This window comes from Macaca nemestrina, chromosome 4, assembly GCF_043159975.1.
Source record: "Macaca nemestrina isolate mMacNem1 chromosome 4, mMacNem.hap1, whole genome shotgun sequence".
In the NCBI taxonomy this organism is placed as follows: Eukaryota; Metazoa; Chordata; class Mammalia; order Primates; family Cercopithecidae; genus Macaca; species Macaca nemestrina.
Window position 1 is genome coordinate 30,082,883 of NC_092128.1, and position 25,750 is coordinate 30,108,632.

Below are 25,750 nucleotides of genomic sequence, written 5' to 3' on the forward strand. Positions count from 1 at the left end.
TCAAGGAAGACAATTTTTCCACAGACCAGGGAGTAGGGAATGGCTTCAGGATGATTCAAGTGCATTACATTTATTGCGCACTTTATTGCTATTATTATTGCATCATAATATTAATATGTAATGAAATAATCATACAACTCACCAAAATGTAGAATCAGTGGGAGCCCTAAGTTTGTTTTCCTGCAACGAGATGGTCCCATCTGGGGGTGATGGGAGACAGTGACAGATCATCAGGCATTAGACTATCATAAGGAGCCTGGCATGTGCAGTTCACAATAGGGTTTGCGCTCCTGTGAGAATCTACTGCTGCCACTGCTCTGACAGGAGGCGGAGCTCAGGCGGTAATGTGAGCAACGGGGAGCAGCTGTAAATACAGATAAAGCTTCTGTAGCCTGTTTCTCACCTCCTGCTGCGTGGCCCAGGTCCTAACAGGCCACAGACCGTTACGTGACCGTGGCTCAGGGGTTGGGGACCCCTGCTCTATACCACTGTAGGATGACTGGATGTAGCAATAATATATTATATAGTTTCAAATAGCTAAAACAAACCAGGTACAGTGGCTCATGCCTGTAATCCCAGGACTTTGGGAGGCTGAGGTGGGCGGATCACTTTAGGTCAGGAGTTCGAGATCAGCCTGGCCAACATGGTGAACCCCATCTCTACTGAAAATACAAAACTTAGCTGGGCGGAGTGACATGCACCTGTAATCCCAGCTACTAGGGAGGCTGAGGCAGGAGGATCACTTGAACCTGGGAGGCAGAGGTTGTAGTGAGCCGAGATTGTGCCTGGCAACAGAGCAAGACTCCATCTCAAAAAAAAAAAAAGAAACAAAACAGTAACTAAAAAATAGATATAGAATGTTCTCCACACAAATGATAAATGAAAGAGCGGGACATCTGGTTTCTGAGGGGGAACCTTCACAGTGTCAGTGACAAAAGAGAGAATTAAATATGAGTGATGTTGAGAAAAGCAAAAATATTTGTGTTCAGAAGTGTGCCCAGTGCCACACCATGGAAAAGGGAGGCAAGCACAAGACTGAGCCTAATCTCCACGGTCTCTTTGGGTGGAAGACAGATCAGGCCATTGGATTCTGCTACAGAGACACCAGTAAGAACAAAGGCATCACCTGAGGAGAGGACACACTGAGAGAGTATTTGGAGAATCCAAAGAATTACATCCCTGGAACAAAAATGATCTTTGGTGGCATTAAGAAGAAGGGAGAAAGGGCGGACTTGATAGCTTATCTGAAAAAAGCTACTCATGAGTAATAATTGGCCACTGCGTTGTTTATTACAAAAGAGAAATATCTCATGAATTTTTTATGTGTATCATAATTTAATAGATTTCATACACCAGAATTAAAAAACAGAGAGAAATGATAAATGTTTGAGATGATGGATATGCTAATTGCCCTTATCTAATCACAATATAGTGTATGTATCAAAACATCGCTATGTACCCCATGAATATATATAGTTATTATATATCAATTAAAAAAAGAACAAAATGTCACATTGCATTTGCCAGCCCCTCAGCTTTTATAATGTTATTTTGTTGTTTGGTTTCTGGGATCTTCTCTCTTTCTCCTTAAATCCTGACCCGGTCTCAGATGCTCCTAGCTCTGTACAGGCCCGAAACTGGAACATGGAATCCAGACACCCTCTGAAAACTTTTCTGGATTAACCTGCCCTGTGCCCCTCCACACACCATTTCTGTTCCCCTTACAGAGGCTCCTGCTCCTCACCCTCAAGCCCCAGGACATCATGGCCCAAGCTTAAAGCAGGACCAGAGAAAGGGACCAGAATCCATTAAGTAAAACCAAATTCAGGTTAACAGCAGGAAACCAGCTGACTCTCAGGAGCTTCTGGATGTATACTACAAAGGGACAACTTTCTATTCCAGGAGTTTGCCAGCTCTGAATTTGGTCCCAGGCCAGTACTCTTTGCCACTCACCTATTTTCTTTTATTTTAAAATTATTATTATTATTATTATTATTTTATTATACTTTAAGTTCTGGGATACATGTGCAGAATGTGCAGGTTACATAGGTATACATGTGCCATGGTGGTTTGCTGCACCCATCAACCGATCATCTAGGTTTTAAGCCCCGCATGCATTAGGTATTTGTCCTAATGCTATCCCTCCCCATGTTCCCCCACCCACTGGCAGGCCCTCGTGTGTGATGTTCCCCTCCCTGTGTCCATGTGTTCTCATTGCCATCCTATTCTCTTACACAAAGTTGAGAATGTCTCTGTGAACAGGAACATTCCTCAATTCCCCCATCTTAGAAGTTAGCTTGATTCTTTGAATGGAAGCGTTAGAAGGGTCAGACTGGCTGGGAATGGTGGCTCACACCTGTAATCCCAGCACTTTGGGAGGCCGAGGCAGGCAGATCACCTGAGGTCGGGAGTTCAGGGCCAGCCTAACCAACATGGAGAAACCTTGTTTCTGCTAAAAATACAAAATTAGCCAGGTGTGGTGGCACATTCCTGTAATCCCAGCTACTTGGGAGGCTGAGGCAGGAGAATCACTTGAACCCTGGAGGCAGAGGTGGTAGTGAACCGAGATTGCGTCATTGCCCTCCAGCCTGGGTAACTAGAGTGAAACTCTGTCTCAAAAAAAAAAAAAAAAAAAAGAGAAGGACCAGACCCAGCCCTGGGACATCCTCAAATGTTGAGATGCTGTGGGTTTTGATGGCCTGTACTGGCCTTAACACACAACCATACGCAAACTATGAAGCAATTTGCACTGGTGTATAAAATATGGTGGCCGAGCTGAAGTAACAACATGAATAAACAAATAATATAAGGCAATATCTCTTAAGCTTGGAATAGTCCTTGGAGACTCCCATGGGAAAATCAATACCACTCTTAACTATATTATTCCTCCTCCCACAGCCTGGGGCTGAGTCTTGGTGCTGGAGAGAAAGGAAAGAGCCGGCTTTCTTCCAGTCCCTCATTCATCTTACTTGGCTCTGCCTGGTCCACACTTAAACTTGTTTGTTAGAAATATGGTCACTTTAGTCATCTTCTACTCAGTCATCAACTCACCCTTTCTGCTCCCTGATATGGATTTGGTAAAAGCCATGGCAAGTGCTCAGGAGAGGGAATCACAAGACACCTTTGTTAGTTCAGAGTTTAGAGATTAAGGGTAAGCCTCATAGAGATTGGGAGTCTTATGGGGACTATATAAGAGATTACTAAGGAAAGGAGAAAGAGGCATACGAGGGCTGAGGCTGAAGGGAATCTGCTAACAGCAATCCAAGGTCATCCCTGCAGCTAGGTCTGTGGCTGAGTAGATTTCTGTAGAATAGATTCAGGTGGACTATGTTCAGCAACACTGGAGCAGTCAAGCAGGCTTTGATCCTAACGTCACTTCTCTTATCAAGGAGCTTTATCACCATCTCTAGGCTTCTAAAACCTCATTGCTATTTCCCAGCTGATTACCCCAGAACCAGACTTGGGCCAGCATGGATGACAGAAAGTGTTCTTTGCTCAGCTCTCTGATTCCTATACTTGCCAGCAGCAATCATGACCACCAGCACCAAAAGAACAGAGGGAGTCTGGGTCAGCCCTGCTTTATGCACAACCGAGGTGTGGAAATCCAGATGTTTTTCCCAAAATAACACATTTGGGAGGAGAGTATGTATTTATTTGCTTATTTCATTTAAAGTTCGCTTTCCAAAAACATCTCTGAAGGATTTCTTTAGCTTTTATATGGTTCTATTTTTAAAAAAAATTATATTTGGTATAAAATTATATCATCAGTTTACCAAAAAATTTGGGAAAAAATTGAAAAAAGAAAACAATCACACGTGACTTCATTGTCCTTTTTGTTGTTGTTTTTTGAGATGGAGTCTTGCTCTGTCGCCCAGGCTGGAGTGCAGTAGCGCATCTTGGCTCACTGCAAGCTCTACCTCCTGGGTTCACACGATTCTCCTGCCTCAGGCTCCCGAGTAGCTGGGACTACAGGCGCCTGCCACCACATCTGCTAATTTTTTGTATTTTTTTTTAGTAGAGACGGGGTTTCACCGCCTTAGCCAGGGTGGCCTCCATTTCCTGACCTCATGATCCGCCTGCCTCGGCCTCCCAAAGTGCTGGGATTACAAGCGTGAGCCACCAGCCTGGCTGACTTCATTGTCTTAATACATCTGTCACTTGCTAGTGTTTGGAATATTTCTTTCCTATCTTTTCTCCCATACACATTTTTTTCTTATAAACATTAAAGATTCACTTTGTTTTAAAAAAAATTTTAAGTAATTCATGCACATAATAAAAAGTGTAAAAAGTGACAGTCCCTCTCCTCCATCCTTATCCCCAGTGACCACTTTAAGTCTTGTACATCTTTCCAGAAAATAGTTTCCCTTCCCTTCCCCACAACTCCCCTCCCCTTCCCTCCCCTCCCCTCCCCTCCCCTCTCCTCTCCTCTCCTCTCCTCTTCTTTCCTTTCCTTTCCTTTCTTTTTCTGAGATGAGGCCTCGCTCTGTTACCTAGTCTGGAGTGTAGTGGCATGATCTCGGCTCACTGCAGCCTCCACCTCCTGGGTTCGAACTATTCTCCTGCCTCAGCCTCCTGAGTAGCTGGGATTTCAGGCATCTGCTACCACGCCTAGCTAATTTTTGTATTTTTAGTAGACATAGGGTTTTGCCATGTTGGCCAGGCTGGTCCTGAACTCCTAACCTCAGGTGATCTGCCTGCCTCAGCCTCCCAAAGTGTTGGGATTACAGGCATGAGCCACTGTGTCCAGCCAAATAGCTTTGCATATAAGGTGTCTTGCTGGGGATGGGGGTTGGCATGTACTGTGAGGGGCAGGGGGCAGGCAGCAGATCTGCTTCTGTTAGGAACGTGGACACATGAACCACATGAGCAACCCTTCCATGGCGTCAGAATTGTGAGATGTAAATTTGGAGCTCCCAGGGATGGTGTTTCTGGCTATGTAACTAGAATAAGTGAGGGGAAAGCTGGAGATAGCACTCTGGTGCTATTAGAGATTATGAATCTAGCTCTTTTCTTAAGTATATGTCCTTGGACTTCCATGGATTAGTGTTGCTCAAACATCCTCAGAATTTATGAGCAATATATATATATATTTTTTCTGTTAAAATTTGTTTGCCCGGGTGCAGGGTCTCACACCTTTAATTCTAGCACTTTGGGAGGCTGAGACCGGCAGATCACTCAAACTCAGGAGTTCAAGACCAGCCTGGGCAACATGGCGAGATCCTGTCTTTATAGAAAAAAATACAAAAAGTTAGCTGGGATTGGTGGTGCGCATCTGTAGTCCCACGTACCAGGGAGGCTGAGGTGGGAGGATCACCTGAGCCTGGGAGGTCAAGGCTGCAACGAGCCATGATCCTACCACTGTACTCCAGGCTGGGTGGCAGAGCAAGACCCCGTCTCAGAAAAAAACTTTTTTTTTTTTTTGGTTTGAATTAGATACATATCATGTTCTAACAAATTAACACATTCATCATAAGCATTTTCTTTCTCTGTACCATCTTCATATCCACAATTTTTAAGGATAAAGAAGAGCAACAAACAACAAAGTATTAGATGAACTAGATGTCATCCAAACAAACTTCTGTGCTTCAAAGGACACTGTCACGAAAGTGAAAAAACCCATAGAATGAGAGAAATGTGCAAATCGTATATCTGATAAGGGACTTATATCTGGAATATATTAAGTATTTTAACAACTAAGTAATAAAAAGACAAACAGGCTAATCTAAAAATGGGGGAAAGGATTTGAATAGACATTTCTCCAAAGAAGATGTCCAATGAGCACAAGAAAGATGCTCAACATCATTAGCCACCAGGAAATGCAAATCAAAGCCAAAATGAACTACTACCTTACTGCCACCAGGATGGCTATATCAAAAAGGCAAGTAACAAGTGTTGGTGAGGATGAAGAGAAACTGGAACCCTCATATACTGCTGGTGAGAATGTAAAATGGTGCAGCTGCTTTGGCAAACAGTCTAGTATTTCCTCAAAAGCTTAATCATAGAGTTACCATACAACCCAGCAGTTCCATTCCTGTGTATATCTCCAAGAGAAGTGAAAACATATCCATATAAACACTTGCACATGAATGTCCATAGCATCATTATTCGTAATAGTCAAAAAAGGGTGGAAACAACTCAAATGCTCATCAACTGATGAATAGATAAGATATGGTATGTATATACCACGAAATATTATTCAGCAAAAAAGAAAGGAATAGCTGGGTGTGGTGGCTCACACTTATAATCCCAGCACTTTTCGAGGCTGAGGTGGGAGGATACCTTGAAGCCAGGTGTTCTAGACCAGCCTGGGCAACAAAGCAAGACCTTGTCTTTACAAAAAAACAAAAATTAGCCTGGCATAGTGGTGTGTGCCTGTAGTCCCAGCTGCTCGGGAAGCTGAAGCCAGAGGATCACTTGAGCCCAGGAGTTGGAGGCTACGGTGAGCTATGATCACATTATGTTCCAGCCTGGGCCACAAAACAAGACCCCCATCCCCCAATAAATAAATAAAATTGGCTGGGCACGGTGGCTCACGCCTATAATCCCAGCACTTTGGGAGGCTGAGGCGGGCAGATCACCTGAGGTCAGGATTTCAAGACCAGCCTGGCCAACATGGTGAAACCCTGTCTCTACTAAAATAGAAAAATTAGCCCAGTATGGTGGTGCACACCTGTAATCCCAGCTACTCAGGAGCCTGAGGCAGGAGAATTGCTTGAACCCGGGAGGTGGAAGTTGCAGTGAGCCGAAATCATACCACTGCACTCCAGCCTGGGCGACAGAGCTCTGTCTCAAAATAAATAAATAAATAAATAAAATAATAAATAAATAAATAAAGGCATTACCAAAACATGCTACAACTTGGATGAGCCTTGAATACATTACGCTAAGTGAAAGAAGCCAGTCACAAAGAAGCACATAGTGTGTGATTCCATTTGTATAAAATGAAATGTAGAATAGGCAAATCCACATAAACACAGAAAGCAGATTTTCCTAGGGGTGGGAGCTTGGGGTAAGATGGGGAAAAATTAGTAATGGGGGTGATGAAAATGTTCTAGAATTATGGTAATTGTTGTGAAATTCCATGTATTTATTAAAGCCATTGCCTTTATACTTTAAATGGGTTAATTGTATGGTATATGAATTATATCTCAATAAAACTGTTATAAAAAAGAATAGTATATTGGGTGGATATATCACTGAGATTAGTTACGTGGATGTCTGGTACAAGTTATTCTTCTGTTGTTCATGCTGCTTTGGGTTTCATATCATTTAACAGATATTTACTGAGTATCCAGGGTACGGGAGTTATAAAAAAGCATAAGAACATCTCATGGCCCAGCCAGGGAGGTGACACCCATGCACAGAAGGTAGCTAACTGGGCAAAGCACACATAACAAATGCTACCGGGTTCAGAGGCACGCTTGCCATCATGGGCTGTGCACCCAAAAATAGGTTTCCCTGATGAGTGAAGAATATTAAAGAATAAATGAGCAGGGCATAGTGGCTCACACCTGTAATCCCAGCACTTCAGGAGGCTGAGGCGAGAGGATTGCTTGAATCCAGGAGTTCAAGACTAGCCTAGGCAACTTGGTGAGACCATGTCTCTGCAAAAACAATTTTTAAAAAAAAATTAGCCAGGCATGGTGGTGCACACCTGTGGCCCTAGCTACTCGGGAGGCTGAGATGGGAAGATCATTTGAGCCTGGGAAACAGAGGCTGTAGTGAGCTGTGACGGTACTACTGCAGTCCAGCCTGGGTGGCAGAGGGAGATCCTATCTCAAAGACAATTAAAAAAAAAATTTTTTTTTTAAATTGTAAAACAGAACGCAATCATTTAAAATCTGGAAATTGTTCTAAGGGCATAGAGCAAATGGAGAAATATTGTTGAAGTTCTTACTAAATCTTAGTAAGAACAATCTGTCTATGGCATTTAAGGCATGACCCATTCTTTTACTCCTCCCCCCCACTCCCTGTTATGGAAACTCTACCTGAGAGCTCTATTCCCGGTAAGGTTTTTCCCAGCCCCTAGTCTGTGGCTACCAGTTTTACCCAGGTAGGGGCATGCTGCCAGGGTTTCTAGTTCCCTCCCCAGTTCTCTGCTGCAGAAGCTGTATTCCAGGCAGGATCTGGTCCCTCCCCTTACCCAACCCCAACTGTAGGGGAGAAATTCTGTTCAAGGCATGGCAGGCTGAGAATACTGGGACCGGATCACTTCACCTTTCTCCTCCCAGCCAGTTTGTAGAGTGGAGGAGGTTCTACACCAGGAGGGGCAAGCAGAGAGGATCAGTGGCTTCTCCTGCTTCCTCTACTGCCCACTCACAGAGCCAGGTGTCACTACAGGCAACACCGGGCCCCACCCCCAGCTCTGATGCAGTGTCCCGGGGTTCTCTCAGCAAGAAAAGCAGCCCATAATGACAAAGAGCTTTAGAGCTCTACTTGAGGACACAGGCTGTATTGGAACAGAGCCTGGAGAACGCTGCCTAAGGGTGTTGTGGAAAACAACAGAGACCTTGAAAGAGAGCAGTTAAGAGGAGGCTGGTAGCTCCATGACACAGCACAATGGCAGAGCAGCTAAAAATTTCATATAGAGAGCCAGGGAAAAAGAAATCAAAGCACGCTGGAAGCACATTCAGCTCTAGGGGTCAGGAAAGGGTGTGCACATGTTTCTGGTTGCATGGGGCAGACTTGAAAATATTCTCTAAACCATACACAGGCCTGTTAACAAAGGGCAGAAGCCTCATTGGCACAAAGGCCTTAAACAGAACCTCTGGACAAACACTGACTGAACAATAAACTACTCTGACCAGGGCAACTCCTAGGAAGCAAGGCTTGGAAGTAAAATCATGCTCTTCTCTAGTAGTCGAGAACATCCTGGGCACCCCCAAGGCTGTACCCTATCATGAGCCACCAGAGAGGGAAGATCCATGCTACTAGGCCCTGGCTAACAATGGGGCAAAAAGATGTAAAGGGAGATAGGATGACAATGTCTCATCAAATAGAGAATATCAAGTACTATGAACAAAGTGAAAAATTCACTACAGGGACTTAACAATAGATTTGTTCTGTCAAAAATAAGAATCAGGCCAGGTGCACTGGCTTATGCCTGTAATCCCAGTATTTTGGGAGGCCAAGGCAGGAGGATCACTTAAATTCAAGACCAACCTGTGCAACATAGCGAGATGACCCCATTTCTACAAAAAATAAAAAAATTAGCTTGGCATGGTAGTGCATACCTGTAGTCCCAGCTACTTGGGAGGTTGAAGTGGGAAGATCATTTGAGCCCAGGAGGTCAAGGCTGCAGTGAGCTGTGACTGCACCACTGCACTCCAGCCTGGGCAACTGAGTGAGACCCTGTCTCAATAAACAAACAAACAAACAAACAAACAAACAGAATCAGTGAATTTAAAGACCGATCAATAGAGGTTATACAATCATAAGAGGAAAACAATGGATAAAAATGAACAGAGCATTAGAGAAAAGTGAGAAGACACCATTAGATGCACCAACATACACATAATGGTAGTACCAGAAGGAGAGGAGAGAGAAAGAGACAGAAAAAAATATTCAAAGAAATAATTGAATACATAGACACAGGGAGGGGAACACCACACATTGGGGCCTGTCGGCGGGGCATGGGGGAGGGAGAGCATCAGGAAAAATAGCTAATGCATGTGGAGCTTAATACCTAGGTGATGGGTTGATAGGTGCAGCAAACCACCATGGCACATGTTTACCTATGTAACAAACCTGCATAGCCTGCACATGTACCCCGGAACTTAAAATAAAAAATTAAAATAAGAAATAATGGCTGAAAACTTCCCAAAGTTGATGGAAAATACTAATCTACACAACCAAGACATGGCCTACTTTCTCCTTGTTGCTGATAGTAAAATGCAAATGAAAGAAACAGAGGAAGGAACTGTTAAGTGAAAAGTAATCAGAACTTCATGGTTTAGAATGCTCTCAGTTTATCCACATTGCAAAAGTTGAGAAAGTGTGCTCTGGAGAAAGCACCAAGGCTGAGGCTCAGCAACCATTTGCTAAGAAGATCAGGCCTGTGACTAATGGATCCAACCATCTCAGCAGAAAGCAGGCATGTAACTCTCCAGGAAGAATCTATGACGAACCCTCGTGTCTACTGGCATAAATTCCCTTGACATCACAGAAGGCAAGGTTTTTGAGAATTTTATACCAACACAAATACCTCCAGTCTAGACTGATTGAGACAGAGATGGAATAAAATGGAGGAAGAATGACTCCGAAGGCAGAGCCGTGGAGGCAGAGGCCTGAAAGTGTAAAGCCAGGGCTACCATAAAGGCCCAGAAGACACAGCATCAAGTCACAGAGGATTACTCTCAGGCTTTGAAACCTAATGGAATTGACCCCATTAGACTGCAAACTAGCTTTAGACCAATAACCGCCTTTTTTTCCTTCCATTTATCTCCCTTTTGGAATGGAAATATGTCCATCCTATGCCTGTTCCGCCATTGCATTTAGAAAACAGATGACTTGTTTTCTAGGTTTAACAGGTCTATGAACAGAGAGGAATTTTGTCTCAAGATGGATCATTCCCAGAGTCTCGCCCATACCTTTTAAGATAATGTAGATGAGGAGATTTGGGACTTCTTGAGTTGACATTTAAATGAGATTTAGGATTTAGAGTTGATACTGGAAGGGTTAAGACTTTGGGGAGTCTTGGGGTAAGGTGAACATATTGTGTACATGGGGTGGGTGTGAATTTTGGGTGCCAGTGAGTAGACTGTACTAGGTTGAACAGTGTCATCTCAAAATTCATGTCCATGCGGAACCTCAGAATGTAGCCCGGTTTGGAAACAGGGTCTTTGAAAACGTAATTAGTTAAGTCAGGATGAGGTCCTGAGATCAGGATGGGTCCTGACTCCAATATGACAGGTGTCCTAGGAGAAAGGACACAGAGAGAGAGACACAGGGAGAATGCCACATGACGAAGGCAGAGATTGGAGTCCTGCATCTACAAGCCAATGAATGCCCAGGGTTGCCAGCAGCTACGAGAAGCATTAGAGAGGGGTAGGATGGTTTACCTTTCGGGGCCTCCAGAAGAACCAACCCTGATGACATCTTGATTTTGGACTTCCATCCTCCTGAACTGTGACATGTAAAAAAGTTCTGTTGTTTTAAGGCACCCAGTTTGAGGTCATCTGCTACAGTGGCCCTAGGAAATAAGTACAAATGTCAAGCCCATTCAGCAAAGGAAGAATCGTCTTTTGAAAAGTGATGCTGAGACAACTGGGTATCTGCATATAAAGGAAGGGAGTTGGACCCATATTTTACAGCACACACAAAAATTAACTCAACATGGTTTCCAATACCTAAGTGTAAGAACTAAAATTGGCCGGGCGCAGTGGCTCACACCTGTAATCCCAACACTTTGGGAGGCCAAGGCGGGTGGATCACCTGAGGTCAGGAGTTCGAGACCAGCCTGACCAACATGAAGAAACACCGTCTCTATTAAAAATACAAAATTAGCCAGGTGTGGTGCTGCATGTCTGTAATCCCAGCTACTCGAGAGGCTGAGGCAGGAGAATTGCTTGAATCCAGGAGGTGGAGGTTGCGGTGAGCCGAGATCGTGCCATTGCATGCCAGCCTGGGAAATAAGAGTAAAACTCCGTCTCAAAAAAAAAAAAAAAAAAAAAAAAGAACTAAAATTATAAAATAAAACTTTCATAAGAAAACCATATAGGTAAATCTTCGTGACCTTGGATTAGGCATGGTTTCTTAAACATGACACCAGAAGCAAAAGCAACTAAAGAAAAAACAGATAAATTGGAATTTATCAAAATTAAAACCTTATTTTTTATTTAAAAAATTTTGTAGTCTGGGCGCAGTAGCTCATGCCTGTAATCCCAGCACTTTGGGAGACTGAGGTGGGTGGATCATGAGGTCAAAAGTTCAAGACCAGCCTGGCCAACATGGTGAAACCCCATCTCTACTAAAAATACAAAAATTAGCTGGGTGCGGTGGCAGGCCCCTGTAATCCCAGCTACTCTGGAGGCTGAGGCAGGAGAATACTTGAACCTGGGCTGCAGAGGTTGCAGTGAGCTGAGATCTCACCACTGCACTCCAGCCTGCGCGATAGAGTGAGACTCCATTTAAAAAAAAAAATTGTGCTGTAAGGGACACCATTAAGAAAGTGATGGCCGGGGGTGGTGGCTCAAGCCTGTAATCCCAGCACTTTGAGAGGCTGAGACGGGCGGATCACGAGGTCAGGAGATCGAGACCACCCTGGCTAACACGGTGAAACCCCATCTCTACAAAAAAATACAAAAAACTAGCCGGGCGAGGTGGCGGCCGTCTGTAGTCCCAGCTAGTCAGGAGGCTGAGGCAGGAGAATGGCGTAAACCTGGGAGGTGAAGCTTGCAGTGAGCTGAGATCCGGCCACTGCACTCCAGCCTGGGCAACAGAGTGAGATTCCGTCTCAAAAAAAAAAAAAGAAAGTGAAAGGACAACCCACAGAATCAGAGAAAACATTTCCAAATCACTTATCTGATAGATGACTTATATCAAGAAAATAGAAAAAGTAACTCCTGGGTCAGGCATGGTGGCTCATGCCTATAATACCAGGACTTTGGGAGGTCAAGGTAGCCAGGAGGTCAGGAGCTCAAGACCAGCCTGGGCAACATGGTGAAACCCCAGCTCTCCAAAAAAAGAAAAAAAAAAAAAAAAAAAGAAAAGAAAAAAATTAGCTGGGCATGGTGGTGCACACTTGTGGTCCCAGCTACTCAGGAGGCTGAGGTGGGAGGATCTCTTGAACCTGGAATGTGGAGGCTGCAGTGAACCGAGATGGCGCCACTGTACTCTAACCTGGGCAGCAGAGTAAGATTCTGTCTCAACAACAAAAAACAAAAAAAACAAACAACAAAGACAGATTAAAAAAAAAATAACCCCTACAACTCAACAATAAAAAGACAACCCAATTTAAAAAAGGGCAAACGATCTAAATAAACATTTCTCCAAAGAAGAGATAAAAATGGACAAAAAGCACACAAAAAGATGCTCATCATTAGTCACCAATAATCATCAAGGGGTGAATTTTATGGTTTTCGAGTTAGAGTACACATAAAAAGCAGCTGCGTAAAATAATATGTATGGAATAATATGTAGAGTACACATAAAAAGCAGCTGCATAAAATAATATGTATTTTTAGGCCTATGACATGTAAAAATGTAGTATACTTGACAATAACAGCACAAAGGAGGCAGGTGGGAGCAAAGCTATATTGGAGTGAGGAAATAACAGCAGATGGGAACTGAAATCCATAGGAAGAAATCAAGAGGAACACGAAGGATAAATAAGAAGATTAATATAACTAACTCTATAAATATGTACTTGGTCTTCTCTCAGGCTCTTTCAAAGTAATAGTTATAGCCAGGTACAGTGGCTCATGCCTGTAATCCCAGCACTTTGGGAGGTCAAGATCAGCCAGGTGTCTGAGATGAGCCTGGGCAAAATAGTGAGACCTCGTCTCAATTAAAAGAACTTTTTAAAATAAAAATATAAAAGTAATAATTATAACATTGTACTGTTGGATTTACGATACAAAGAAGTAATATGTGTAACAATAGTATCACAAAAAGAGGGAGAAAGGAACACCACTACTTAAGAGTAAAGTTTATATATCTCACTAAACTATTTAAAATATAAATGACTACGTCTGCTGAATCAGAATTTTAGGGAACTGGCCACTTTCTTAGCCCTTCCAGGGCCTTTGTATGAGTTCAAAAAGGCTTCTTTTTCTCCAGTCGGAGGTAGCTACATGCCAGGGCCAAAGGCATAGCAAGCACAGCATGAGCTGGAACAACCCCCTCGCCCTAGTGCAGTGAATAACCCGCACAGCTGTCTGAGGGAGGTGGCCCCAGCCATGACCCACGTATTTATTTTAAAATGGCTCCTCTAACAATTCTAATGGACAACCAGGGTTGAGAACTATTGGGTTAGGGACGCATTCAAAAAGAATCTATTCTAAAGTATCAGAAAACTGATTAAATATGAGAGATAATTGTTAGAGAGGATTTAGGGGGAAGATTTTCAGGTTTTTTAATTCCAGGGACTGAGAAATTGGTAACAGAAATAGAGGAGATGGAAGGAAAAACCTGATTTGGAGGGAATGAATTCACTTTTAATTATGTTGAATTTGGTCCAGGTGCGGTGGCTCATGCCTGTAATCCCAGCGCTTTGGGAGGCCAAAGTTGGTGGACCACTTGAGGCCAGGAGTTCGAGACCAGCCAGCCCAATGTGGCGAAACCCCATCTCTACTAAAAACACAAAAATTATCCGAGCATGGTGGTGGTGCACATCTGTAGTCCCAGCTACTTGGGAGGCTGAGGCACAAGAATTGCTTGAACCTGGGAGGCAGAGGTTGCAGTGAGCCGAGACTGCGCCATTGCACTCCAGCTTGGGCGACAAAGCAAGACTCTGAAAACAAAACAAATAATTATGTTGAATTTGAGGCCATGGCAAGATGTTACATTACAGTTGGAATGCCACACTGACAATTGAAAGATAGATGGTTCTGAACTCAAAAACTGTGTATTCAGGAAGCACCACGTAGCACAGTGATAATGAAAATAGATACCCCGTATAAAGAGCCTACTCAGTGCTTTACCCAGTGCTGGACAGTGTGTGTAAATATGAGCAGCAGTTGGCATGAGGCTGATGGAAGATGGTCACTCATAAGCAATTATTTACCCTAAAAACACATGTGTTTGGCCAGTGGCCTGGGCTGGACTGGATGAAGGCCAGGGTCAGAAAGTGAGGTGTGACTGGGAGGATGGAAGTGGCCTGTAAGTGATGCCAGCAGGTGGCTGAGGAGGATGCCACCACTTGAGGTTCCAGGGCACCACCCTGGGATCTTGAAACAGGTGAGTCTCAGTATTATTGTGACAAATGGGTGATAAAAATGGCAATGGCTTCCCAAGTTCCATGGCCAGTTGTCCTGGGGTCTCATGTGGTACAAACCCCTTTCCGCCCCTCATCCCCACTAGAGTGTGTCTGGCATTGATATTCACCAAAACCAGAAGCCTGGATGTGTTTGTATCTGGGTTCATTGTGCTGGCCCTGGTTGATGAATTGGCTCAAGACTCAAAACTTCTGTGGTTTGGCCCATGGATAGATTCCTGCAGAAAAAAAAAAAAAAATGGCCAGAGCTTTGCACAGTGGCAGTATTGTAGCCAATGAGGTTTATCCAAGGCATGATTATTGCTAATTGACATTCAAAAAAAGCTGGGGGGAGAAAAATGCCAGCATGAAGAAAAAAGGAAGGTACACATGAAATGGAATTGGCAGGTTATTGGAGGAGGGGGATGCAGCAAGTCCCACCCCCTAGCATAAATGACACTTACCTGTATGGGCATGCACACAGCTATAGTTGACCCCATAGGCCTCAGTGCTGTGGACAGGCCCAGCCAGTCTCAGGGCTTGGCCAGACTGGTGAGCAGGTGTAGACAGGTAGCCAGCCTACATTTGTGCCATACCACAAGGCTACCATTTCTGTATAAGGCCACCTCCTAGGGCATCTGAGCTGATTGATAGCATCGTTATGCTCAAGCCGCCCTGGAAGTTTGCACACAGGTCAAATCCAGAGCCAGGAAGCAGAATGCTATGAAAGAGAGGCTCAGTCTTCCTTCCTTAGCTGAAATGGCAGGTGATTGATGCCTGCTGGGATCTTTTGTATTCCAAATGGTCCCATGAGGAATCCAGCAGAATGGATCCTGTTAGGGGTCTCTCTGACTACATGAGGGGCACAAACCATTTCAGAGTTTCTCAATAGGTCAGGAAAACAGAAATTGTTCTATGATTTTCCTTGCCCCAAACTATGAGGCTGGGAGGGTCAAAAAATGATGCCGACAAAGCAGACTAGCATGAAACAGCAGAGGCTTTGGTGCAGTGCTGGGGAGGAGGAAGAAGACTGTGGCCTTGGCAAGCACTAGGGGAGGATGGGAATGGCGCTGCAGGCTCAGAACTTTGGCTCCTCTGACTATAAAAGCTGGAATTCACCTCTAGAAGGAGAAAGTTTCTTTACAACGCCAAGTTAGCCAAGCGGAGCGAATGCGGAGCCCCTGCAAGCTCTTCCTTCTCGCCTGATTGGGAATCTCAGAGCTTGTGAGTTAGTTACTGAATAACTGGTAGCAGCAGTTGATGTGACCCAAAGGCCTTTCATAGAATCAGCAGTTTAAAGGACACTGCAGCCAGACAGTGAGTCCAAGGTCAAAAGTCTGGAGAAACCAGATCCTGGGCTTCATTCACTGCAGAACTTCAGGGCAGGGAGAAACCAGTCCAATGCACGTAATGCAGGAGGAAGTACATGCAGCAGAAGGGAAGAAAGGAATGCGTGCAGGATTGAAATCTGCCCTCAGGTCAGGCACAATGGCTCACACCTGTAATCCCAGCACTTTGAGAGGCCAAGGCAGGCAGATCACCTGAGGCGGGGAATTCGAGACCATCCTGACCAACATGGAGAAACCCCGTCTCTACTAAAAATACAAAATTAGCTGGGTGTGGTGGCGCATGCCTGTAATCCCAGCTAACTCAGGAAGCTGAAGCAGGAGAATCACTTGAACCCAGGAAGTGGAAATTGCAGTGAGCCGAGATAGTGCCATTGTACTCCAGCCTGGGTAACAAGAGTGAAACTCCATCTCAAAAAAAAAAAAAAAAAAAAAAAAGAAAAAAAGAAAAAAAAAGAAATCTGCCCTCAGATTGTCTTGATGCAGTGGGTACTGAGCCATCAACTACCCAACTGAGCTGGACGTGATGAGTTTTGTGCCTTTAGAGTATCTATAAACATAGACCCTTGGAGTAGATCATGAGTTGTCATCCCCTAATTCCTCTTGTCTTCTACTTCTAACATGCCAAGAGGCATGTTACTAATTATATGGCTCCTTTGCAAAACCTCCCAAGGGGCCTGCCTTCCTCTCCCTATTCCTGTGGGCAGAGTTTGCTTAGCACTTAAGCACATCTATTTTTTCACTTAACTTGCTCTACTGAGAGCATTTCCATAGCTCTTTCTCTTCACTAGCTTGTGATTTATTGAGGGTAGAGCCATTTCGTATTCAGTTGTATTTATGTTAGCAGGGCTTGACTCAGTATTGGGTGCATAGGAAGTACTCAACAAACACCTAGCAAATGAAGGACTTGTTGAACCCCAGTTTCAAGGCATGCTTACATTAGCCTGGCCCTCCTCTCCTTCTGCAGTCTCACCTCCCATTCACTCTTAGCTCCAGCCACTTCTTTCTACCTGAAGTTCCCAGCCAAGAACACAGCCCTTTGTGTCTACATCTTCGTGCTTTCTCTACTGCTCTCCCAACATTCTGAAATTCTCTGCTTCCCTCTCTTTGCTTTTGGACATGCAATTTCACCCTCACCTCTCCACCCACTGGACTGGGAGCTCCTTGAAGGCAGGACTGTGGGCTTCTTTTTATTTCCCATGGAGTCAGTCTGGTGCCTAGCACTCAGCAGAGGCTCAGTTGGTGTTTGTTCAGGGAAGGAATGAATTACTCTGGCTTTGACTGAAACTATGTTCTGGCCTCCATCAGGCAGCTCCTCATTATGTCTTAGTTAATTGCCATTTGTTTAGGAGGATTTGCTCAGCAAGGAGGAGATGAGTAACTAACCAGCGGGAAAAGTCAGTGTTAAATGGAGCTTTGAGCAGGAGTAGTTTGAAAATTGTTGGCTTAATCAAGAGTGACTAGTTACTTCTGTTTCACCATGTCCACACAGTTAACAGGGTGAAGCCATCTTGGATTTGTTATAGGGGATGTCCTGGCTCCCCCTTATTCCACAAGAGCCAAATGGGTTCGGGAAAGAGGTCAGTGTGGAGAGACATCTCCACCCCACTCTCTGTTGCCTCTACTTGCTGCCCCAGCCCTGGAACAACGTCAGATCTACACAAAATTATGAAGCGGATAAGGTTTGGCTTTGTCCGTGTCCTATTAATATTTGTATGTCTCTTTTCCCTCGTTGTCTCCTTCCAGGATGGAGGGAAGGGAATATAATGTGATTAATCAGTAACCAGGGGTGAAAAACTCTAACCCTTGCAGAGACCCAGGGAAACAAGCCAAGTTGGCTGGGTAGGAACAAAGTGACCATGTCCTGGTGAAAGTGGCAGCTGCTCCCCTGCTCAGGTGGTTGGTTGTTCACAGGGACCATGGGCCCAGGGCTGTGTGATCTTGTGTTTTGCAAAATCGCCCTTGCTATGAGCCTTGACATTGCCAGGAAAAACTGTTAAAGACTAGGAAAAGTACAAAAGAGATTATTGGGTGTCCTTTCAGTGGATTGTAGGGTGTAGTCTGCACTCCAGCCTGGGTGACAGAGAGAGACTCCCTCTCAAAAAAAAAAAAAAAAAAAAAGGTAGAAAAAGTGAAGAAACAGGTTTCCCCTAGAGCCTCTGGAAGGAACACAGCCCCACCAACACCTTGATTTCAGCCAAGTAAACCCATTTAGGGCTTCTGTCCTCCAACTGTCAGATACTCCAACTGAATTGTAAGATAAATTTGTGTTGCTTTAAGCTATGGAGTTTATGGGTAATATGCTACAGCAGCAATAGGAGGCCAGATTGTTTTACAGCCTTTAGGGTAGAAGTTAAGTTGTAGAAATTGGCAGCAATACAAATGCTTCTTGTCCATAGTAATGCAAATGATTCCTGTTCATGGAACTTTAAAAATACTTTGTCTAGCCGGGCGCAGTGGTTCATGCCTATAATCCCAGCACTTTGGGAGGCCGAGGCAGGCAGATCGCTTGAGCTCAGGAGTTTGAGATCAGCCTGAGCAACATGGTGAAACCCCATGTCTACAAGAAATACAAAAAAATTAGCCCGGCATGGTGGCGCATGTTTGTAATCCCAGCTACTCAAGACACTGAGGCAGGAGGATTGCTTCAACTCGGGAGGTCGAGCTGCAGTGAGCCGAGATCAGGCCACTGCACTCTAGCCTGGGTGACAGAGCGAGAGCTTGTCTCAAAAAACAAACAAACAAACAAACATACCTTGCCCAGTGGAGAATATAAACCTCTGTAGGTAAAATTCTCATTCAAATTTGTTGCAACATCTTATTGGTTCCTTTATTAATTGAGTTGAATAAAATGTTTGATGCATGTTAATTTGATATTTGTATACGTTCATGTTATCAACTTTTTAAAAAAACTGTACTTTAACAATGATATGTTCATATTCTGCACTCCTGTGCCTTTGAATTTAAGCTGTAGTCATACTTTTGAATCCACTGTGACGTCAGTCACTAATTTGATTTCTGTTTTTTCAAGCAGTTAATTATCACACATTTCAAGAAGGCATGTGCTAGCAAGGCCTGCAGTTGGAATCCCAATGGGAAGGTGTTATATTTACCAAGATTTTGGTTACGATGAGCTACTGCATTTGGACTTGAGAAAGTGTCAAACAGTATATTTTTTCAACAGCTAAAGCCTTAAGGAGTATTTTCTACTGAGCCAATAGATATACATTTTAACACCTTTTTCCTGATGGTGATAGTTCATACTAATATCTACCATGTTACTGCTGAACATATTTATCAACAGGGAGTGGGAAGATCAAAAGCACTATGTGCGTGAGTAACTAACTGGTCAACTTTGCAAATCGCTGCCAATGTGGGGCAGGGCTAGGTAGTTGATTGAGTAGCTAAGCGATGGAGTGGGAAGGACAGAGACTTGCTCCAAGCAGCTTGCAGCAGGTGCAGTGAGACACAGTGAATGCTGCCGCTGCTACAAAATGCAGAGGCCAGCCTCATAGTTGGGACACCAAGGCTCAGAGATGTGAAGCGGCTTACTCGGGGTCTCACTGAGAGTGAATGACTGAGTGCCAAACCCAGGTCTTTCTCAGCCAAACCTTGGTTTTTTGGTTACATTGCCTATTTCAGGCTGGACATTTGCTGGACAGTGCATGTAGTGTAGTGTTGTCAGTAGGAGAAGTACCGCCCCAAGGAGCTGCAGGTTGTCACAATGATTGCAGGACCCTACCGCCATTTAGGGCGCATGGGGCCAGGGCTGCTATGTTGTTCTGCAATGAATGCGACAATCCTGTAAAATAAAGACTTGTCCAGCTTTCGAATGTATCCTCAGATATTCATGTAGGTGAAAAACTGTCCATAATTATCTGAGCCTAAAACTCAGAAAATGATTTTAAAAACATCAAAAATTAACACAGTTAATTTCTCTGGAATACAACTACCATATAAAAGATTATTGTACTTTGTTTTGTTCACAGTTTTACCTAGAGCTGTTCACCAATGTGGAAAATTATGTCAGGGACAGCAGAGACAGTCTGTGTGTAGAGGAAACTATCTATCATTCCATTACATGTTCTAATACAGCTGTGCCCAGAATTTATTATTTTCTTTATAATTATTTAGTTATTAATTATTCTATTTGTAATCATTGTAATTATTATTTTATTTTTAGACAGAGTCTCTCTCTGTTGCCCAGGCTGGAGTGCAATAGTGTGATCACGGCTCAATGCAGCCTCCACCTCCCAGGCCTAAGCAATCCTGAATGATCCTCCCACTTCAGCCTCCCAAGTCACTGGCACCACAGGCATGTTCCACCACACCTGGCTATTTTTTAAAAAATTTTTGTAGAGAGGATCTCCCCGTGTTGCTCAGGCTGTTCTTGAACTCCCGGGTTCAAGCGATCTTCCCACCTTGGCCTCCCGAAGTTCTGGGATTACAGGCATGAGTTACTGTGCCAGGCCAGTAATTATTTATTATAAAGTACTACCCTTTTATTTCTCCTTTATAACATAGAGGCAATATATTGATTATCATTTTTTTTTTTTGAGATAGGGTCTCACTCTGTTGCCCAGGCTGGAGGGCAGTGGTTATTCACCAGTATGAGCATGGCATGTTACAGCCTCAGACTCCAGGGACTCAAGCAGATCCTCTTGCCTCAGCCTCCTGAGTATCTGGGACTACAGGTGGGCACCACCGTGTTTGGCTTGATTATCTTTTGAAAGTATACATTTAATTTCATTGTAGTAAAGGGGATGATATAAAATATTTATTATAAAGGAATTAAATGGAGTTAAGAACTACCATGGTGAAATGAGTATTTGGTCAGGAAGTTGCAAAACCTTGAGAATCTTGGTTCTGCCACTTATTTTGAGCATGTCACAACCCCTCCAAGACAGCTTCCTTCCAGGTAAAACATAACCTCAGCCTTCTACTTTCCAGAGTACTTGCTGTATTAGCCAAATGAGATAATGCAAATACCATACAGGTGTAAGGATTCTCTCTAGATGTCACTCATGAATAGAACTTGCTTGTTTGGGATTAAATTGAGTTCTTAACAATGCTCTTATCACATTCATGGTGGATAAATTCAGACTTTAAATTGTTTGCCTAAAAGCCTTAAATAGGCACTTGACAAAAGAAGATATCCAAACCAAATGGCTGATAAGTTCCTGAAAACGTACTTTAGTCATTAAGGAAATGTAAATTAAAAGAACAAGGCAATAAATACCATTACCCCCATACCAGGATAACTAAATGAAAAATAACATACCAATTGTTGTAAAGAACATGAAACTCTTATATAATGCTGATGGGAGTGTAAATTAATACACCACTTTGGAAAGCTGGAGGTATCAGTGAAAGCAATCCTATGACCCAGCAATTTCACTCCTAGTTATGAAGCCAACAGAAAAGTGTGCATATATTTCCCAAAAACTAACACAAGAATGGGCTGTGATCGGCAGACCTGTGATCTGCAGGTACTCAGAGATCCATAGGGAGAACACCAGGACACCCTAGAAGCTGGCAAGTGAGTCTGTTGACATTCAGGGATGTGGCTGTATTCTCTCCAGAGGAGTGGGGATGCCTGGACCCTGCACAGCAGAATTTGTATAGGGATGTGATGTTAAACAACTACAGAAACCTGGCCTCCCTGGGTTTTGCTATATCTAAGCCAGACATGATCACCTGCCTGGAGCAAAGGAAAGAGCCCTGGAATATGAAGAGACAGGAGACAGAAGCCAAACACCAGTTATGTCTTCTCATTTCACACAAGGCCTTTTGCCAGAGCAGGGCATAAAAGATTCATTCCAGGCCGGGTGCGGTAGCTCACACCTGTAATCCCAGCACTTTGGGAGGCTAAGGTGGGTAGATCATGAGGTCAGGAGTTTGAGACCAGCCAGTTCAAGACCAGTCTGGCCAACATGGTGAAAATCTCTATTAAAAACACAAAAATTAGCTGGGCATGGTGGTGCGCACCTGTAATTCCACTACTCAGGAGACTGAAGCAGGAGAATTGCTTCAACCTGGGAGACGGAGGTTGCAGTGAGTGGAGATTGCACCACTACACTTCAGCCTGGGCGACACAGCAAGACTCCATCTTGGGAAAAAAAAAAAAAAAGATTCATTCCAAAAAATGATACTGGGAAGATATGGAAGCTGTAGCCTTGAGAATTTACATTTAAGGAAAGACAGGAAAAGTTTGGGAGGACATCATTCATATACACTTTTCTATGGAAGATTAAGAACTCTGAAATGTAAGAGGCATGAAGAAAATATAAGTGGACAGGCCATTTGTGGTTTACTTATAAGTTTTGTAAGTGATCCATGAGAGACAGGGTTTTACAATGTTGCCTAGGCTGGTCTTGAACTCCTGGTCTCAAGTGATCCTCCTGACTTGGCTTCCCATAGTGTTGGGATTTCAGGCATTAGCCACTGCACCTGGCCTATTTCTCACTTTCATATATGATGTCTTCCTTTATTTTAATGGGTGCAGTTCACAGTCCACAGTTTTTATTCTTAGTTACCTAACTATAACCAAGTCCTTGGTCATTCTAGGAAATTCTCAGAGACTGTGGAAGCTTTTGTTTTTGTTTTGTTTTGTTTGTTTTGTAGCGATGGGGTCTCACTATGTTGCCCAGGCTGGTCTCAAACTCCTGTGCTTGAGCCATCCTCCCACCTCAGCCGCCCAAAATGCTGAGATTACAGGTGTGAGTCACTGTGCCTGGCCTGCGGAAGCTTGTGGTTTGAAACATTTCTTCAGTGATTTTGGTTACAAACTTTATTCTGTGTTCGGAGTGGCCAGAAATGGAACTGTTACCACTTCCTGCCTCTGCAGTGTCTTCCACGCCATCACTATCAGCACTAGAAACTCCAGGTGCACGAGGTTAAAGTCAAAGTCCTAAAGTACTTCAGTGGCTTCCGTGTTGTGTGCTGTGTGTTAAACACGCTGGTAATCATCAGAGTTTGTATGCTTAGGACGAAGTAGTGGAACAACAAAAACACCACAAGAACTATATATTTTTGATAATTTCAGCTAAGGTTATGACAAAGACACAGACTCAGTATTTGGAATATGGCTATCCTTTCTTCCTTTTTTTTTTTTTTTTTTTCTGAGACTCGCTCTGTTGCCCAGGCTAGAGAGCAATGGCGCATGATCTCGGCTCACTGCAACCTCCGCCTGCGGGGTTCAAGTGATTCTCCTGCCTCAGCCTCCCGAGCAGCTGGGATAACAGGCATGTGCCACTACGCCTGGCTAATTTTTGTCCTTTTGGTAGAGACAGGGTTTCCCCATGTTGGCCAGGCTGGTCTCGAACTCCTGACCTCAGGTGATCCACCCACCTCGGCCTCCCAAAGTGCTGGGATTACAGGCGTGAGCCAACTGTGCCCAGCCTACTGCTGTCCTTTCATAACGTGTTCTAAAATTTTATTTAGTTTTTTTGGCCAGGCATAGTGGCTCAAGCCTCTAATCCCAGCACTTTGGGAGGCCGAGGCGAGGGGAATGCTTGAGCCCAGGAATTCAAGACCCAGCCAGTACAACATAGTGAGACTCTGTCTCTACACACACCCTCCAAACAGCCAGGCATGATGGTGCACACCTCTAGTTCCACCTAGGTGGGAGGCTGAGGTGGGAGGATCACTTGAGCACGGGAGGTAGAGACTTCAGTGAGCCATAATTTCACCACTGCACTCCAACCTGGGTGACAGAGTGAGACCCTGACTCAGGGGAAAAAAATATATACATATATATATATACACACACACATATATATATGTGTAGATAGATATATATAGGTAGATCGATATAGATATTGATATATAATTTATTTAATTTTTAAATTGTCAGATAAAATTTTATGCATTTATCATTTATAACATGATGTTTTGAAGTATATATACATTGTTGAATGCTTAATCTTAGCCAATTAAGTACTTTACCTCACAGAGGTATCATTTTTGTAGTGAGAGCACTTAACATTCCTCAAAGATGGAATATATCATCATTAACTACGGTCATCATGCTGTGTGACAGATCTCTTGAGCTTATTCCTCCTATCTAACTGTAATTAGGTGTGCTTTGACAGACATCTCCCCAAACCTTCTCCCCGCAAAACCCCAGCCTCTGGTAACCACCATTCTGCTCTCTGATTCAATGAGGTCAACTTGTTTAGATTCCACATATGAGTGAGATTATGAGGTATTTGTTTTTCTGTGTCTGCTTATTTCAATGAACATAATGTACTCCAGGTTCGTCCACATGATTGAAAATGACAAGATTTTCTTTTCTTATGACTGAATAATACTACATTGTGATATATACCACATTTTCTTTACCCGTTCATTTGATTATGGACACTTGTAGGTTGATTTTATATCTTGGCTATTGTCAATAGTGCTGCAATAAACATGGAAATTCAATAAATAAATAGGATTCATAATGCCTGTAGTTTTCTTATATCCATATATATAAATCATGTTTCTAGGTACATAAATGTCCCATTAATCCCTTTGATCACTCTAGAAAATGCTGTTTTTTCATGAATACAAGAGTGTTCAAAGAAGCACTCTTATAATAGGCCTAAACTATAAATACCTGAAATGTCTACCATGTATAAAATGGATACATTGTGGTATATTTCTACAATGGCATACTAGCACAATAGGAAAGAATGGTGTACAACAACATAGATTAATTCACAGTGTTCAGCAAAAGGCATATATGTGAGTACATATTGTGTGATTCCTTCTATATGAAATTCAAAAGCAGATAAAATTAATCTATGATGTTAAAACTCATAATAGGAGTTATGGTGGGGGTGATTTGTGACTGGAAGGAAAATGAAGGGGGGCATTAGGGAATGCTGGTAATGTTCTCTTTTTTGATCTGGAGGCTTAGTTACACAAGTGTATTCTGTGAAAATTATTTGAATGGTACATTTATGATTTTCACATTTTTCTGATTTTGTTATAGTTTGATTAAAAAATTTTTTTTTTTTTTTTTTGAGATGGAGTCTTGCTCTGTCACTCAGTCTGGAGTGCAGTGGCGCAATCTCTGCCCGGTGCAACCTCCGCCTCCTGGGTTTAAGTGATTCTCCTGCCTCAGCCTCTTGAGTAGCTGGGACTACAGGTGCATGCCACCATACCCAGCTAATTTTTGTGTTTGCAATGGAGATGGGGTTTCACCATGTTGGCCGGGCTGGTCTGGGACTCCTGACCTCAAGTGATCCACTTGCCTCAGCCTCCCAAAGTGCTGGGACTACAGACATGAGCCACCACACCTGGCCCATAATTTGATTATTATTTTTTAAAGTTAATTAACTAGCTGGGTGTGGTGGTACATGCCTGTAATCCCAGCTATTCGGGAGGCTGAGGCAAGAGAATCGCTTGAACCTTGGAGGTAGTGGTTGCAGTGAGCCAAGATCAGTACCACTGCACTCCAGCCTGGGTGACAGAGTGAGACTATCTCAAAAAAATAGGCCTG

The 25,750-nt window shown here is 43.5% G+C and overlaps 1 protein-coding gene and 2 pseudogenes across 1 annotated transcript; all 3 read left to right on the plus strand.

The window, feature by feature from the left end:
• Positions 1-950: 950 nt before the first annotated feature.
• On the plus strand, positions 951-1,268 carry LOC112424837 (cytochrome c-like; annotated as a pseudogene).
• Positions 1,269-5,789: 4,521 nt separating this feature from the next.
• On the plus strand, positions 5,790-25,493 carry LOC139362616 (uncharacterized). The gene is given in 6 exon segments (XM_071094125.1): positions 5,790-5,934; positions 17,787-17,909; positions 21,750-22,020; positions 22,885-22,914; positions 25,299-25,401; positions 25,404-25,493. Coding segments are annotated over 6 exon segments (762 nt in total).
• LOC139363052 (U4 spliceosomal RNA) lies at positions 15,182-15,250 on the plus strand (annotated as a pseudogene).
• Positions 25,494-25,750: the final 257 nt, after the last annotated feature.